At 38.3% G+C, this 15,228-nt stretch overlaps 2 protein-coding genes across 3 annotated transcripts; one reads left to right on the top strand and one right to left on the bottom strand.

The window, feature by feature from the left end:
* Positions 1–2,911: 2,911 nt before the first annotated feature.
* On the bottom strand, positions 2,912–8,608 carry LOC108930587 (ras-related protein Rab-8A). 2 transcript variants are annotated; one of them, XM_018745908.1, is made up of 8 exons: positions 8,413–8,608; positions 6,413–6,473; positions 6,155–6,215; positions 5,689–5,766; positions 5,461–5,550; positions 5,282–5,377; positions 4,995–5,045; positions 2,912–4,839 (listed from the first exon to the last, which is right to left on the bottom strand). In XM_018745908.1, exons 1-8 carry the CDS (start codon positions 8,534–8,536, stop codon positions 4,747–4,749), a joined length of 654 nt encoding a protein of 217 aa, XP_018601424.1. In that variant the 5' UTR covers positions 8,537–8,608; the 3' UTR covers positions 2,912–4,746. The 2 variants fall into 2 exon arrangements, with proteins under 2 accessions (XP_018601424.1, XP_018601425.1); XM_018745909.1 differs by having other exon boundaries at positions 5,282–5,347.
* A 115-nt stretch (positions 8,609–8,723) lies between these two features.
* LOC108930588 (40S ribosomal protein S27-like) lies at positions 8,724–14,720 on the top strand. The gene is made up of 6 exons (XM_018745910.1): positions 8,724–8,953; positions 10,049–10,191; positions 10,705–10,781; positions 12,060–12,168; positions 12,298–12,408; positions 14,047–14,720. The coding sequence occupies exons 2-6, from the start codon at positions 10,188–10,190 to the stop codon at positions 14,073–14,075; spliced, it is 330 nt and encodes a 109-aa protein (XP_018601426.1). The 5' UTR covers positions 8,724–8,953; positions 10,049–10,187; the 3' UTR covers positions 14,076–14,720.
* Positions 14,721–15,228: the final 508 nt, after the last annotated feature.

Raw genomic sequence — 15,228 nt, 5'->3', positions numbered from 1 at the left:
TCTGCACCTCTATAACTGTCTGGTTCGGCTCAGCTACGAAGTCAGACATCAGAAGACTGCAGCGGATAGTTCGGACTGCTGGAAGAATCATCGGCACATCCCCCCCAGTTCTCCAAGAACTGCACTCGTCCAGAGTCAGTAAAAGGGCTAGCAAAATCATTCTAGACCCCTCACATCCAGGCCACTTCCTCTTCGAACCCTTGCCATCTGGCCGGCGCTACAGAGCACTGAGCACCAGGACAGCCAGGCATAAGAAAAGTTTCTTTCCTCAGGCCATCTACCTCACGAACACCTAAATCTCACCCCTGGAGAGTAAACCGTGCAATACATAATGCTATTTATATTTATATTTATAACTATTTATCACATATCTCTTACTCACACTCCCTTGCATTTGTATCTAGTGACTATTTTTGTATATTGGGTACTTTATATTTTTTAAATATTTTTTATCCCTTGCTAACATACTCTATCTTCTCACCTGTCTTGTCACTGTCATTCTGTCTGTGCTGTGGTAGTTCCTGTCACCAAGACAAATTCCTTGTATGTGCGAACATACCTGGCAATAAAGCTTGTTCTGATTCTGATTTATTTATACAGCTGGGTAATTTTACTGGAGCAATTCAGGGTAAGTACCTTGCTACAGCTGGAGGTGGGACTTGAACCTGCAGGTTCAAAAGGCAACACCTCTAACCATTGTGTTACCAGATACCCTTGAACAAGGCACTGAAACTACACTGTAAGAGTACCCTGCTGTATAAATGGGTAACTCACTGTACATTTCGTAATCAAACATTATTATTCACCTTGGACATATGGGTCAGCAAAGTAAAGGTTAATCATAATTACATAAAAGGGGTTTTTCTTTACCTGGAAGAAGTCATGCTTTTTCATTCATTCTATACACCTGGTTCTGCAGTCTGAAACATTGATGAAATCATCACATTAATATATCTATCAAGAATGGGTACAATAATAAATAGATTGGGATAAGGGTATTGCCTTTTCAGTGAGAGGGATGCTCATAAATAAAAAAAAATAAATAAATAAAAAATTCTTTATGCATTTAAAAGAAATGAACAGAGTGGTTGTTGAAGCTGATGTGTCTGCACTAGGGATTTTTACTGCACCTCTTTGCTCCAAAGCAGAGAAGTTGCACTGTGTCTTCTGGTCAGAGCTAGGTCGTCAAAAAGCACTCATCTACAGAGAGGTGTTTGGCTGAGGTACGTTCAGTATTCACACAGTAAGAATAAAAGAATCAAGTATAAGAAAAATCTGAAAATCCAAGTTATGCATTCTTTATTCTTGAACATAATGTACTTAATGGTTTTGTTTCACTTGGATTTTTGCATTATCATCAGAAGAGTGAAGATACTTCAGTCACAAGGTCATTATAAAATAAATTTGTTTTAATAAATCATCAGAAGTGCATCATCTACAAAGCTTGACCAGTTACATAAGATTTTAGAAAGCACATTATAATCAAAGTTAATATTTCTTGATGGTATTCTATTTACAGTTACTTTCCCCCCAAATCCCCCACATCACATTTAATCAACTAAGAACATAGAGAATATTGCTCACAAAAAAAATAAATGTTTTAGAACATACCCTCTGACAGAATGCTTAAAATTAAAGGTACAATGGGCTTTTTGAAATGGACAACCTTCAGAGGCTCCAATTACACAAACATGATTGGGACTTAAGTTTTTTTCTTGGGGCTTGATTAACATGACTATGAATTTTAATTTGGTTTTAATTTTTTATACTAAAGAAATCCCCTTCAGCCTATTACAGACTAGGATACAATATATAGTTCACAAAGACAAAGACAATAAGAAAAGGAACTAAAAGTACTCCATCTGAACTACACTTAACAAAACATGCAACAGAGAATTTAGTTTTTTTTTCCTTTATGAAAGCAAATACTGAACTTTGTATCTGAGAACAGAGCCAGTGGATTACAAAGAAGGAATGGAAGGTAAAAAAAAAAAAAACTGGGAACAAAAGAACAGGTTTAACATGAATATTCTCACACCAAAATTCTTCATAATTTTCATATCACAACATATTGCATTTTTTGTAATATTTATACATTTTAACAACAGACAAAAATACAGGGAGAGGTCTACAAGTTTCATGGTGCATAGCTTGAAAGAATGAGAAATCAAGTACCAAGTGCACAAATGCTCTCCTGTTAACATGTGCTGGTCTAGCAGAAAGTATAAACACACTGGTGCACATGCCACATCTCTACACTTTTGCCAGTCAGTCATTGTTTCCTCCTCCTAATATTACACAACTTATATTTCTGGGTTTGTTTAAATAACTGATACCCATTTGACTGAATCCTGAGGTACGGGAAAAGTCTAAAGTGAAATACATTATTCAATGGACATATCTGCAGGCTCATTTGATGGGCATTAAGTGTGTAAAGAGCACTGATACCACACCAGGGACATTTCTTTAAAGCCAGAACTCATTTGCTGTCATTATAATTGGTACTTCCCTATTTCTACTGACAATCAAGATGTTACAACCACAAATATATTTTGCCTCAATGTCAACAACTTTCTATGCTACTCAGAGAAAAATCTGTTCAAATTTCCAGTGCCTAACCTTTGCTGACAAACATATCAAAACCAGATTCACAGCCAAACCCTTGTCTTTGTACACAATGGTATAAAAAAAAAAAAAAAAAAACCAATTGTGTTTAACAGACAAATATGGATCAGTATATGAGCTCTTTTCCAGTATTTCATGTAAAATACTTAATGTCAGCATCAATGTTTAATAGCAGTGAAAGAAATTTACAATTTAACATAAAACTTCAAATATGGACAAGAAATTCACATTTACACTGATACTTATTTTCTCAAACATCTAAATGTGTATGTTTACAAATGTGGCAAAAAGCAAAAAATGGCTATTAAAGCAGTCTTAAGACATTCTTAACATTACATTTTTCAAGTTTGATCGTGTTTTTTGTTAACCTTGTAAGGTGTGTACAGAAACTTGAAGTTCCATTAAATGTACTGCATTCCAGAATTACCATATTCAAAGTCAATGCTTTGAGGCCTTATTGGGGGGGGACACACCCCAAGACCATCAGGATGAATAACAGCTGAAAACCTGCAGTGCTGAAGGACTAAAAACCTTGTCTGCTAGTCACTGCAGAACAAAACTTAGCAGCACCTTTGTAAAGTTACACAAATGGTACAGATATTTCAATTCTAAGACAACACATATCTATGTGGCACTTCAGGAACAACATTGCAGACTTTTAATGAATTCTAAAAGCATTCTTCTTAAATTATTTGTCTGTAGTCAAATACTGGGAACACTGTCATGCATGGTTAGGGTCAGAAAACCAGGAAAATTAAATTCACTTCAGAGAATGATGGATGAAAATAATTTGTCTGATGACAGTCACAATACTATAACAGTTACTGCATGAGTCAAGTTAATACCCATCATTTCCACTGTAGTAAAGCCTCAAAATAGATATTTTCCTGCATCCTGTATAAGAATGCCCAGAGCCAAGCACGTGTGCTGCAGTTCAGTTCCGGTTACGCAAGGTTCTGGGGTTTACTGGGCAGTGAGATCACAAGAACAAGAAGGGTACACTTTCACTGCAGCCATGAAGAACAGCAGCAACAAGAGTGTATTCTACTAGGTTACGCTGTTTTCCTGAATAACAAAGTAGTATAACATTTCCTGGAGAAACTCAAGATTGGGGTTTTACTGAGTTCATTAAATAATTGTTTAATTTGACGGACCTTCACCGTGAACATTTTTGTTCAGGTCGAAATGGCAAACAACTGAATTCAAACAACAATCACAGAAAAAAGCAAAACTTACTTCACTGCCGAATCAATTTTACAAAATAAGTGGTTTGCAGACATGATGATTTTAGTAACTTGTACTGTGTTTATTAATGGGTATTAACCTTTGACAGAACACAAGTACAAAGCAAATAATTAGCAAATACTTGCACTACTGTACTGCATAATGGAAATGGCTTACTATCAAATTATGTCACGCACATCCAGAAGACTGTCAAGGAATGTAATAAGTAAAAAAAAAAAAACATGTAAAAGTTATTTAAGCATCTGTGACAAGCCACTTTCATTCAAAAATAAATACAATTGAATAAATCAATGGAGATCAGACATCAAAAGGAATATTTAACCCAGCATAGGGTCCAATTCTGTGGTTAAAAAAAACCCCTTCACATTCCTGACCTGGAAGGAAAACCTAAAAAATGCACATTTTCAAGAGTGAAGACAACCCAATTAAAATGGCTAAAGATCAGGTGGAAGCAGAACATCCAGGTAATGCCACATTCAATATTTGCAACAGGTGACACAAAATTGCTCAGCAAAAAGTACTGGCAAACTTAAGGATGGACTGAAGAGACAGGGCCTTGATATTGCAAAGAGCTCAGAGAGCATTCTGGAAGACATGTGAGAAACAAAAGGTATGAGACAGCTATCTAGGTTTTGATTCCTTTTCAGGGAAGATCACTGTCTCCCGGCTCTGACTGCACAAGAACAGTAATTCAGCACCATGTAATGGGGTGATTTGAGTGAAATATTGTTTGTTAACAATGAATGATGGAGGAAGAGCAAGGGATACGAGGACAATGGGGGGGGATGGGGAAGCGGCAAGAAACAGAGAGAAGAATTCAGAACAAGCATGGTCCAGTTATGTCCAATCTCAGGTTGGACAGTAAGGCTACAGTCCTCACAGTACGATACAACGGAAGAAGCTGCTCTTCTTCTGCTGATCTGAGGTGATCTTCACTCCCTGGGAGCTGCCCTGGGGGCTATTGCCTTCCTGTAACAGTACAAAAGGCAATTCATGAGGATGGCACTGTATTGTTCCTAAAATTTTATTTAACAAATTAGAAAGATTTCACCTGAGTATCAGATTTCCACATAAGACTCAAAGTGTTGTTTAAAAGCTAAAAGGGCCCAAGTCATTTTTCTTACCAATTTCTTGTCCATTTTTGCTTTGATATCTCTGGCAAGTGTCATGAATGCCTGCGCATAAAACCAAAAGATGTTCAAACAAATAACAGATGACATCAGTACAGCTTGATGTAAGTCCTATGAGTGCAGAACTTACTGAACAATCACAAAGGAAAATAACTATCTAGAAGGACCTTAGCGTACTGGGAAAATGTCAGAATAAATAAACGTGACATTTTAGCATTTGAATACAGAACGTTAGCTTCCTAGGCTGCAAGGATGCAGCACCAGAAAAGTGATAAACTTACATTTTCCACATTGATATTGGCCTTTGCACTGGTCTCCATGAACTTGATGCCATACTCCAGTGCCAACTGGGTGAAAAACATAGGTGGGGGGACAAACTATTGACAAAACCATTAACAAGTATTCAGTGTCACTAATTTCAAATGAATTATCACATTTTGGCACATTGTGCAATGCTCACCTTCTCTCCTCTTTCCTTGGACACTTGCCTCTTATCATTGACATCACACTTGTTGCCCAAAATCATCTTCTCAACATCAGCTGATGCATGCTGAGTAGAGCGAGTTTTCAAAATAAGAAAAAAAAAAAAAAAAAAAAAAAAAAAAAAACATTCATGAAATTAGGAGTTCAGAGAACTTGAAGTCTCTTCCTTCAACACAGTGAGGGAAAATACCACACCAAAGCATACCTCCTCGATGTTCCTTATCCAGTTCTTGATGTTGTCAAAGGACTTCTCATTGGTAATGTCATATACTAACATGATGCCCTACAGAAAGGAATAAATAAAAAGGGTAAACAGAAGCACATGCCAATTTTTTCCAACCACTCACAAGTAGAAGACTGAACATTCTGCTGAACAGAACAACCTGAGGGAGGAATACCCAATAAAGTCCTTGTTCTTTATTTCACTTGATATGGTGTCAAATTATGTTCAGGACGAGCATGTCATACAAATGTGGAGAAAAAACTAAGTAAATTAAAGGACAGAGTGAGGTCTGAAAGGCATACTCCTCCCAGGCATGAGTAGCTCTCTCTACGCCAATAATTAGAATCAACAAATGGACCTTTAAAAGCAGTAAGCTGTAGCTACTGGGTATGGAATGTGATTCTGGATGGCTGTGCCAATACTGGGGCAACACCGTTACTACACTAACCATGGCTCCTCTGTAGTACGCTGTTGTGATCGTACGAAATCGCTCCTGGCCAGCTGTGTCCCTGAAACATGACAACACAGATCTTAGACACATTTGCACCAATCCCTCCATGCATTGACATGTTTTGCAGACAGCTATGTATTCAATTTAAAATAACAGACAAGCTTTACAAGGATCTCTGTCTGGCTGACACATGTAAAAATGCTACAACAGAACAACCCAGTTAGTGGTGAATAATGGGTTTGTCTTCATACTTACCATATTTGTAGCTTAATCTTCTTTCCATCTAGTTCTACTGTTCTAATTTTAAAGTCAATACCTAGAAAAAGAGAGCATTAGTCTGGAGGAGGAAAATGAAGCGCCTGAAAGTATGAAAGATGCAGAGCAACATTAACGCCACATAGGAGGTGACAAAGTTGACAAAGATAAGCACATTTTCAGCAGTACTTCCTTATTTGTTCTTCCGTCACCTGCTTCAGTCCTGCTGCACAGTATACAGGACTTCCAACAAGGACCTGAATTCTGAACAAATTCACCTTAGAGTGAGAGGTTCAAGGAATAGACAGAAAGACTGTAAAAACATAAACCTGAACACCACTAACAGGTTCTGTTTCTTAATACTTCCAATACAGATCAAAGAATACACCTTTATTGTCACAATGGCATCAATAATGAAAATTCTTCACAATAATTCATATTGCTGGGGCTGACACTTTTCTCCAAAGTGAGTTACAATTTTAAGCTAGTCACAATTATTTACCCATTTATGTAACTAGGCAATTTTACTAGAGCAATTTAAGGCAAGTACCTTGCTCAACAGTACTACAGCCGGAAGTGGGGACCAAACCTGTGACCTTTGGATCCAAAGGCAGCAGGTCTAACCACTATACTACCAGCTGTCCTCCTTTCACTGGTACAATAAGGCACTCATCCACCTACCAATGAAACACAGACTCACTCTCAGTCACTCACAAACACACAGTTGATGATTTTAGAGTGACCAATACATCTGAACAGCATCTCTTTGGACTGTGGGAGGAAACCAGAGCACCTATCAGAAACCCATATAGACACAGAGGAACAGGCAAACTGAACACAGGAGGGACTGAACCTGTGTCCTCTTGCACCACCCAGGAACTGTAAAACAGCAACACTACTCGCGGTGTAACCCAAGTTCCTTTTAGTGTCATCGAAATGAATGAATGAGTGAACTGCTAGTGTATACCACATATTTATGCAAAAGAACAGCTGTAACAGGCCATACTGAAGGAGTGTCTGAACTCATATGTCTTCCCAACACTTCCCATTTCATTTATCAACTGCATGATCTGAGCCATCATGTAGCTAGCACTAGTTCTTACTTAATAAAAACGGGAATTGCGGCCACCTTCAGATAACTCCTCTTAGAGAGGTTTTCCAGAGGGAGCTGGTGAAACAGAAGCCCATGTGATACACCCCGAAAAGCAACACACATCATATATAATTATATATACACACACACACACACACACACACACAATTTGTAACCTTGCAAGACTTTCAAGTTTGTTGACATTTTTATATACAGATTTGTTTACGAAGACAGAAGTGTGTCCACAAAGAACATGAGGAAATACTTTTTAGTTTGGGCCAGTAAGGAGATTACTTTCTTTAAGCAACTGAAAAGTGCCTTAGTACTTCTGGAGCTTAGTGAAATAATCATGTCTTGTTTTTGTTGTTGTTTTTTGGAAGGGGGGGCTAATTAAAATGGAAAAAAATTACACATTTGAGTTGCTTTGACTGGCTGTGTAGTTCGGTCCCACTTTCTCGACAACTCACCTCAGCTCAGGTAGCTACGTTATACCTCCACGCGTGTGATTTTCGCTAGCCTACATCATGACGGAAAAACACGAAGAAACACAGAAACTAACTAGTCTAAGTGCTCCTGACCTGTGCTGAGCGCTAACCGCTGCGCGAGCAGCAAGAAGACACAGCTCGGTAACTTCCCGCGATCGAATGAATAAGTAAGTGATGGTGTTCAGTTCCTCCACTTCGCTTGACACTGGACAACACGCTACATCTGGACCTGAATTAACATTTGAGTAATGTAATGAAATGAAATGAAATGTACGAATTATTACAGTGTAAGAACTCCAGCCGCCCACCGCCTAAACTGCACACAAACGATTAGCTGTCCTAGCCTCAGAGCTGCCCGTGGTGGCGTGGTGGAGCCCGGCGAGAGAGACGCAGCTCACGTCCAGGAAACCAATCCCACATACCTATAGTGGAGATGAACGTCGAATTGAAGGCATCCTCTGAAAACCTGAACAACACACACGTCTTCCCTACTCCGGAATCGCCGATTAATAGTAGTTTAAACAAATAATCGTAAGTCTTCGCCATGATATTACTCGCTAATGCGGAAATCCCGCCCGGCAATCGCGGCGAGCTGCCTACAGAAGTGGAAAAAATCTGCGACGTAATTGGACCCCAGAGACGCCATTTTTGTATTAACCCGCCCTGTCGGGGTTTCGCCGGAAATGACGAATGAAAAGTAGTACAATTTACTTCCTTTTTTCGGACCTGCTCGGAAAGAAGTCTCTGATGAGCAATGGCCGGACCGTGGCGGATGTTATCTCATTACGAAAATCGCTTAGAATTAATTATTTTAAAAAATATTTTTCGGGATCTATGTTTTGGTTTTTGTCACACGTAACGGGAAACTGTTCAAAAGTCCTTTGCCAATTTATCAGATAAACTTGTCTGACTTGTTAGGTTCACTAAGCGCTAGGCTAGGGTCCTCTACTCTAGGAGGAGTGAGTAAGTGCGGTTTCATGATCATCTTTTTTCTCCAATTTTATGTAGATGAGTAATATGCATACGTTTATTCGTTGCATACATTTTTTGTATCAACGCGTGTTTAATGAGCTTTTTTATTATTATATCCATAATTTTCATTTTACAAGAACAAATGTAAAAACCAATGTCTCACGGAATTTGTGCCACACACAGTGTAAAACCGTAATGTTTTTTAATGCTTATCCGAGGAGTTAAAATATAATTTATTCTTACATAGCACTCTATCCTCAGAAGACAGAACGTGTTTACGTGTGAAACAGCTGTTAGCGAGAAAAAGTATTTGTAATTGTACACTTAGGGATTTGATAGTGATCACTGTAAACATCATGGGTACATATCTTTTGTTAACCTGGACTGACACACATCCACTTATACAGTGCCATGTGAATCCTCCTTTCTTTCCATTTTACATACATCGTTTTATTGTTGCACACACAAATTTGGAACTACATTCTCCAAACATCATCTTTTTACATTCCCTCTGGGTGTGTGGTTTCTGAGCTGTCAAATCTTAATTCTTAACGGAAGACATCCTCATTTATGTCAGAACGAAGAGCTGGATTTGTCATTACACTGGAAACCATAAGAAATGCTTATGGAAGCCTGATATATGCCTGCTGCTATTCCATGGTCACACAATGATGTTATACAACATCATATGTACTTTTATCAGTTTTATATGAAATTAATAGAAATATTGTACAAATGAAGAATAATAATAATGAATGAAAAATGGGGCGGAAAGTGGCGTAGTATTGGCACCTGGATGTGAAAGACCCAGTTTCGAATTCCGTCATCTGGTGTAGCCCTTGTGTAATGTACTCATTCTAAGTTGCGCTAGCAAAAAGTACTTTGCTGTATTGAGAGGCAGATTTGCTTAGGTGGTTTGTTTCTTTGTCTTATGCCTGTCTTTGTTCAAGCGCTCTGTGTCACTGTGTTAGAAGATAGCTCTAAAAAAATGAATTGAAAATTGCCAGGTAAATAATTAAATTTAACAATGTGTAATGGAAAGGATACTTTATGTCCATTTTTCTCTTCTGCAAACATGACTCTTAGATGATCTGTGATAAGAAGTACATCGGAACCTTTCTACGCACGTTCAAAGGCAGGACATCACACCAGAAGAAATTTGAATTTGACCTGATTCAAGCATTTGATTGGTTGATGTGACGGCCCACCTGCTGTACAAAAGTCAATGGGTGTGTATTTATGAAAGCGAAACAAGGAAAAATGTCACTGTCAACAGTGTAAAGTACAGTGCAGCTGGAAATAAGAAAAGATAAACTCTAGTTGGGTATAATTTCCTGAGCTGAAGGTCAGAAGCTCAGAGTGATTAATGAAATACTGAAGAATTACTTGGTGTTCCTGTAAAAATAGAGTTGTGATAAAAGTACCAAAAACAGCAGTGCTTTTGCTTTGGTGAAACTCTTATTTGCAGTTCTATTAGGTGATCAATTTTTCAATAACAAACAAGTAATATTAGGGGAGAGAGAGACAGAAAGAACGACAGGGAGCAAGTGAGATAGAGAAAGAGAGGGGGAGGGAGAAAGAAAGAGTAAAAGAGGGAGTGAGTGAGACAGAGGAAAAGAGAAAGGGAGAAACAGAAAGAGGGAGCAAGAGAGAGAGAGCGAGAGAGAGATCTCCTCCTCTTGCTGTCCTCACTGGGACAGTCAGTCAGAGCACCACTGTGACCCCAGCGCTTCCCGTCCCAGCGCCGACAGGACAGGACAAGACAGGTGTGTGGAGGAAGACACAAGCCAGGACTGAGGAGCTGAGACACACAATGCCGGTAAGTGAGTGTCTCTCACACGCGCTGCAACGCAAAGGGCTTCGTGGTGTACTTGTCTGTACAGTACAGCGGAGCTACACATTATTCTTATGACAGATTTTATTTCACCATTCAAAACAGCTTAACCCTTAACGATCACGCTGACATTTATTCAAATTATTATCCAATTAATTTATGCTTCCTAATAAATGAAAACATCAACACAAACCCAGTCTATTTCCAGAAAACAACAGTTAGTTACAGATTTTATAATTTGACTGTTTCCAATCGTCTAGACATCTAGACCCATAAAAATACTATCAGTTTGTCATTTGTTTTTCTAAAATAATACTGTTTTTTTCCCTAAAAAATCTGTGAGTGCATTAGGAACTGTGAATGAAATCACTGATTTAATCAGCACTGAGGCAGAGAGAGTACACATGCCCGGGCTTGTCTCTCAGCAGCACTTTGCCTTCGATTAATATGCGCTTAACACATTGAACCAGTAGGTGGCGTCCGAGACAGAGAAGCGCTTCAGTCCAGCAGTCACTGGGTGCCTCAAAAAGAACACACATCCTTATCCTCCAATAATTGAATAATAAAGAGAACTTATAGCGACGTCCTCATTTTGAGCTCAGTTAAGAAAGTTGTATTTCACGTTCATTTTATTTTATACAGCACCTATAAAAGCTTCTCAAAGTTCTTTATAGGGTACATTAATAAAACAAGTAGTTTACAATAACAACATAAACAAAATCAACAATAAAACAACAAAAGACAAAAACAATGATGAAGAGAGATTAATAGTAAAAACAAATGAAGAGGGAGAAAGGAAAAAAGGAACTTTAAAAAAAAAGAACTTTCTTAAGGCAATTCTAAACTTTTTACCCCTCCAAGAGATGTCATATAAGATAAGTAATATCACAAAATACATGAACCCACACACAGAAACCACTTGTCCCACTTGGGGTTGCGGCAACCCGGAGCTTAACCCGGCAACACAGGGCATGGGGACACACCCAGGATGAGACACCAGTCCGCCACAAGGCACCCCAAGTGGGACTTGAACCCTAGACCTACCAGAAAGTAGGATACCGCCAAAACCGCTGCTCCACTGCACCCCGTATAAATACCTGTACCACAATCTAATTTTCAACTTGCATTATTAAAATTAGATGTTTTTTTTTGTAAAATTCGGCTGGCTTCAAATTCTGTGTTGTGAGTTAAAATAAGCTTTAGAGCACAGCAGAACCATAGGACAATGTAGACTGTTATTTTTGCTTTCTACATGGGTTACAGCTTGTCAGGGATCTGATGCACCCTACCTACGAGGCCGAGCGGCAAAGACACAAGAAGAAGAGGCTGGTGCAGTCTCCTAACTCTTACTTCATGGATGTCAGATGTCCAGGTCAGTGATCATGCATGAGACTGAAGACCAGGAAAGGTACACTGTGTATCTCTGTTGATTAGCTTGGCTTGAGTTTGGGGCAGACAGCAGTTTTAACACGAGTTCTCTTTGTGCCCCTTGCTGAGCTAGGCTGCTATCGGATCACCACGGTGTTCAGTCATGCCCAGAGGGTGGTACCCTGCGCCGGCTGCTCCTTCGTCCTGTGCCAGCCTCGAGGCGGGAAGTGCCGACTCACTGAAGGTATAAAAGGTTTAGCACATAATTTACATTTACATGTATTCATTTAGCAGACGCTTTTCTCCAAAGCGATGTACATCTCATAGAAAATACAATGTGTTCATTACATTAGCAGAAGGAGAGACTTAGATGGACGTGTGATTCTAAAGTACAGTTAGTTTTTTACTTTCCATCATATGAACCAATGTACATCAAACAAGTAGCTGCATGAAGGTTTATAAAAATAATCGGCAATTCCTAATCACATTCCTAATAATTTTCCTAATAACGTTTACATCACACAAGTAGCTGCGTGAAAGTTTGTTATTCAACAGTTATGATCTCAAAGTTATAAAGCACAAACATTTATACATTACACAAATTTAGGAGATCATGGGAGAAGTGAGTCCAGAAGAGGTGAGTTTTAAGACCCTTCTTAAATGTAGAGAGGGATTCAGCAGTTCTGAGTGAGAGCGGGAGGTCATTCCACTACATCGGAGCCAGAATGGAAAATCTTCATGCTTTTGATTTTGGACCTTTCGTGCGTCGGACTACCAAAGCAGGCAGAGGTGGGGCAGCGTTGCAGTCTGGTTGGGGTGTAGCAGATAATCTTGCTACTGACACACAAACGCATGTAGGGAGGTGACAACATCCCTTCAAAGTCATTCCTTCATCTGAAGAATCACTATGTTACTCATATTCCATAATTTTATTTTTAATTCATGTAGACCAGATTAATGACTCAGAAACAAAAATCATTTTGTATTTCCAAATGAAATTTAACAAATATTTATAATGATCTAAATACATTTCATTCAACAGTTTTGCTCATGACACGGGCCATGACCCTTTATCATAAAGGATATTCTTGCCGTTCTTTCATTTGCCAAAAAGTATGCTTAAAAATAGGCTTTTTGCTCATTTTGTCTTTAACGTTAAAATCACTTTTAACTCTTAAGTCACCATCTGTGAAAACTACAATAAAAAAAAATACTCTGTAAAGCATTTTATTAGTATTTATTTTATTACCTGTGTCACTTTTTGCAACATTAAAATTAAAACTGATTTCCCATAATTGGTTCATGTGGTCGAATGTGACAATTAACTGTACTTTACAATCATGTATCTGCATGCAAGTGTCTTCTTTTGCTCATGTAATGCGGTCATTGTATCTTTCTCTAAGATATATGTAACCTTGGAGAAAATCATCTACTAACTGATTAAATGAAAATGTAAAACAAGCTTAATATTTTACTTGAAAATAACCTATATCCAAACCCCTTTTCAGTTTCTGCTTGTTGACAGATTCAACCCAAATGCATGTGCAGTGCATGTCATTTGCACTTTCCTTTTCATGGTAACGGTTAACTTTTTAGTGGCATTAGTAGAATCAGTAAAACTCACAAAAAGAAGAAATGAGCTGGAAACACAGCTGATTTGGTTGATGCTGCACTCTAAATAACAAAATGTATATCTTTAAACACTTGCAGTTAGGCAGTTGTTACCATGTATTTGGTTCAGCTTTGGCTGGTGACATGATTTTCTTTAAGTCCTGTATAACTACTGTTTTGTATGCAATAGTTTATTAGATAATAAATTGATATTTGCTAACTAAAAGTGTTGCTGTTTTAATTGTTTAATCTCTTTCTCTCTACAACCTAGGCTGTTCCTTTAGACGGAAGACATACTGAATATCCTCCAACAAGTATGAACTCTGCTGAAGATCAGTCCCTGCTTATTTTCAGCTTCCAGATGAAGAGCCCATCAACATTTCCTCACATTACCAGAGGAATTATGAGAAACAACTAAAACCAAGTAAATACTCAAAGTAAGGAAAAAGGGTCTGATGACCATGGGTTCCAGTTCCAGTGTCAGCCTTAGAAATCTTGCAAAAACCTGAATTTGGGTGCTGCTTGCCACGTGGTATGTAATTCTCATAGGGAATAAATTGTTTGACTGATAAAAATACACAAAGCCAGATAATCATGAAAAATATTAAATTACTAGAAGGACATATATTTTCAGTAGTTTGAGTATTTTTTCAAAGCATTGTAGAAGTAGTAGAGAGAAGTAGAAAAAATGATAATTAGCTAATTGGAAAAAAAAACATGCAAGGATACATTTTTTAACTGATAACTGTAAACATTTTACTGTTAATTATAAAAATTAAAAGCTATAAATTACAATGTGAGAGTCCCCATGGTTAATATACCAAACAATTGTGTTAGTTTTTTTAATATTCTTATGGCCCAATAATACGTATTATCAGACAAGGATGCAACGTATGTATGAAAATGAGAAAATAAAGTACACTTTGTTTCAAACACATTTTACTATTTTATATGTGCTTTTTATTGCAGTGGGGTTGAATCACATGTCTGTTGCTTTGGAGAAAATGGTCTGATAAACTGAAAAAGTAAAAAAGCATTGCTATATTTCTATATTTGCTAGGAATTACTGATGTTAAGTTTATTTTATGTATGATGATATGTCAAGAGGGGGTGCGGTGGCGCAGTGGGTTGGACCACAGTCCTGCTCTCCGGTGGGTCTGGGGTTCGAGTCCCGCTTGGGGTGCCTTGCGGCGGACTGGCGTCCCGTCCTGGGTTTGTCCCCTTCCCCCTCTGGCCTAACGCCCTGTGTTGCCGTGTAGGCTCCGGTTCCCCGTGACCCCGTATGGGACAAGCGGTTCTGAAAATGTGTGTGTGTGTGATATGTCAAATTTACACAGGTCTGTAGTTTTTTGGGTGATGGCACAAGGTAAGAGAAATCGTTCTGAATTCCACATATTTTTGTATCGTTACAAATTTCAATATTATTCTTACTACATTAAGAACATATGTGCAC

Source organism: Scleropages formosus, chromosome 9 (assembly GCF_900964775.1).
Source record: "Scleropages formosus chromosome 9, fSclFor1.1, whole genome shotgun sequence".
In the NCBI taxonomy this organism is placed as follows: Eukaryota; Metazoa; Chordata; class Actinopteri; order Osteoglossiformes; family Osteoglossidae; genus Scleropages; species Scleropages formosus.
The sequence above is the reverse complement of the archived record's forward strand: the minus strand, read 5'-3'. Positions and strand labels throughout refer to the sequence as shown.

Excerpts from the sequence above, each read along its gene's own strand:
- LOC108930587 (XM_018745908.1), bottom strand. The coding sequence starts at position 8,536 with ATGGCGAAGACTTACGATTATTTGTTTAAACTACTATTAATCGGCGAT. Across the intron at positions 6,216-6,412 it reads AAGATTAAGCTACAAATATG|GGACACAGCTGGCCAGGAGC; the intron begins GTAAGTATGAAG and ends GTCATGTTTCAG. Across the intron at positions 5,378-5,460 it reads CCAAGGAAAGAGGAGAGAAG|TTTGTCCCCCCACCTATGTT; the intron begins GTGAGCATTGCA and ends TTTTGTCAATAG.
- LOC108930588 (XM_018745910.1), top strand. Across the intron at positions 10,782-12,059 it reads AGCTGAGACACACAATGCCG|CTTGTCAGGGATCTGATGCA; the intron begins GTAAGTGAGTGT and ends CATGGGTTACAG. Across the intron at positions 12,409-14,046 it reads GAAGTGCCGACTCACTGAAG|GCTGTTCCTTTAGACGGAAG; the intron begins GTATAAAAGGTT and ends TCTACAACCTAG.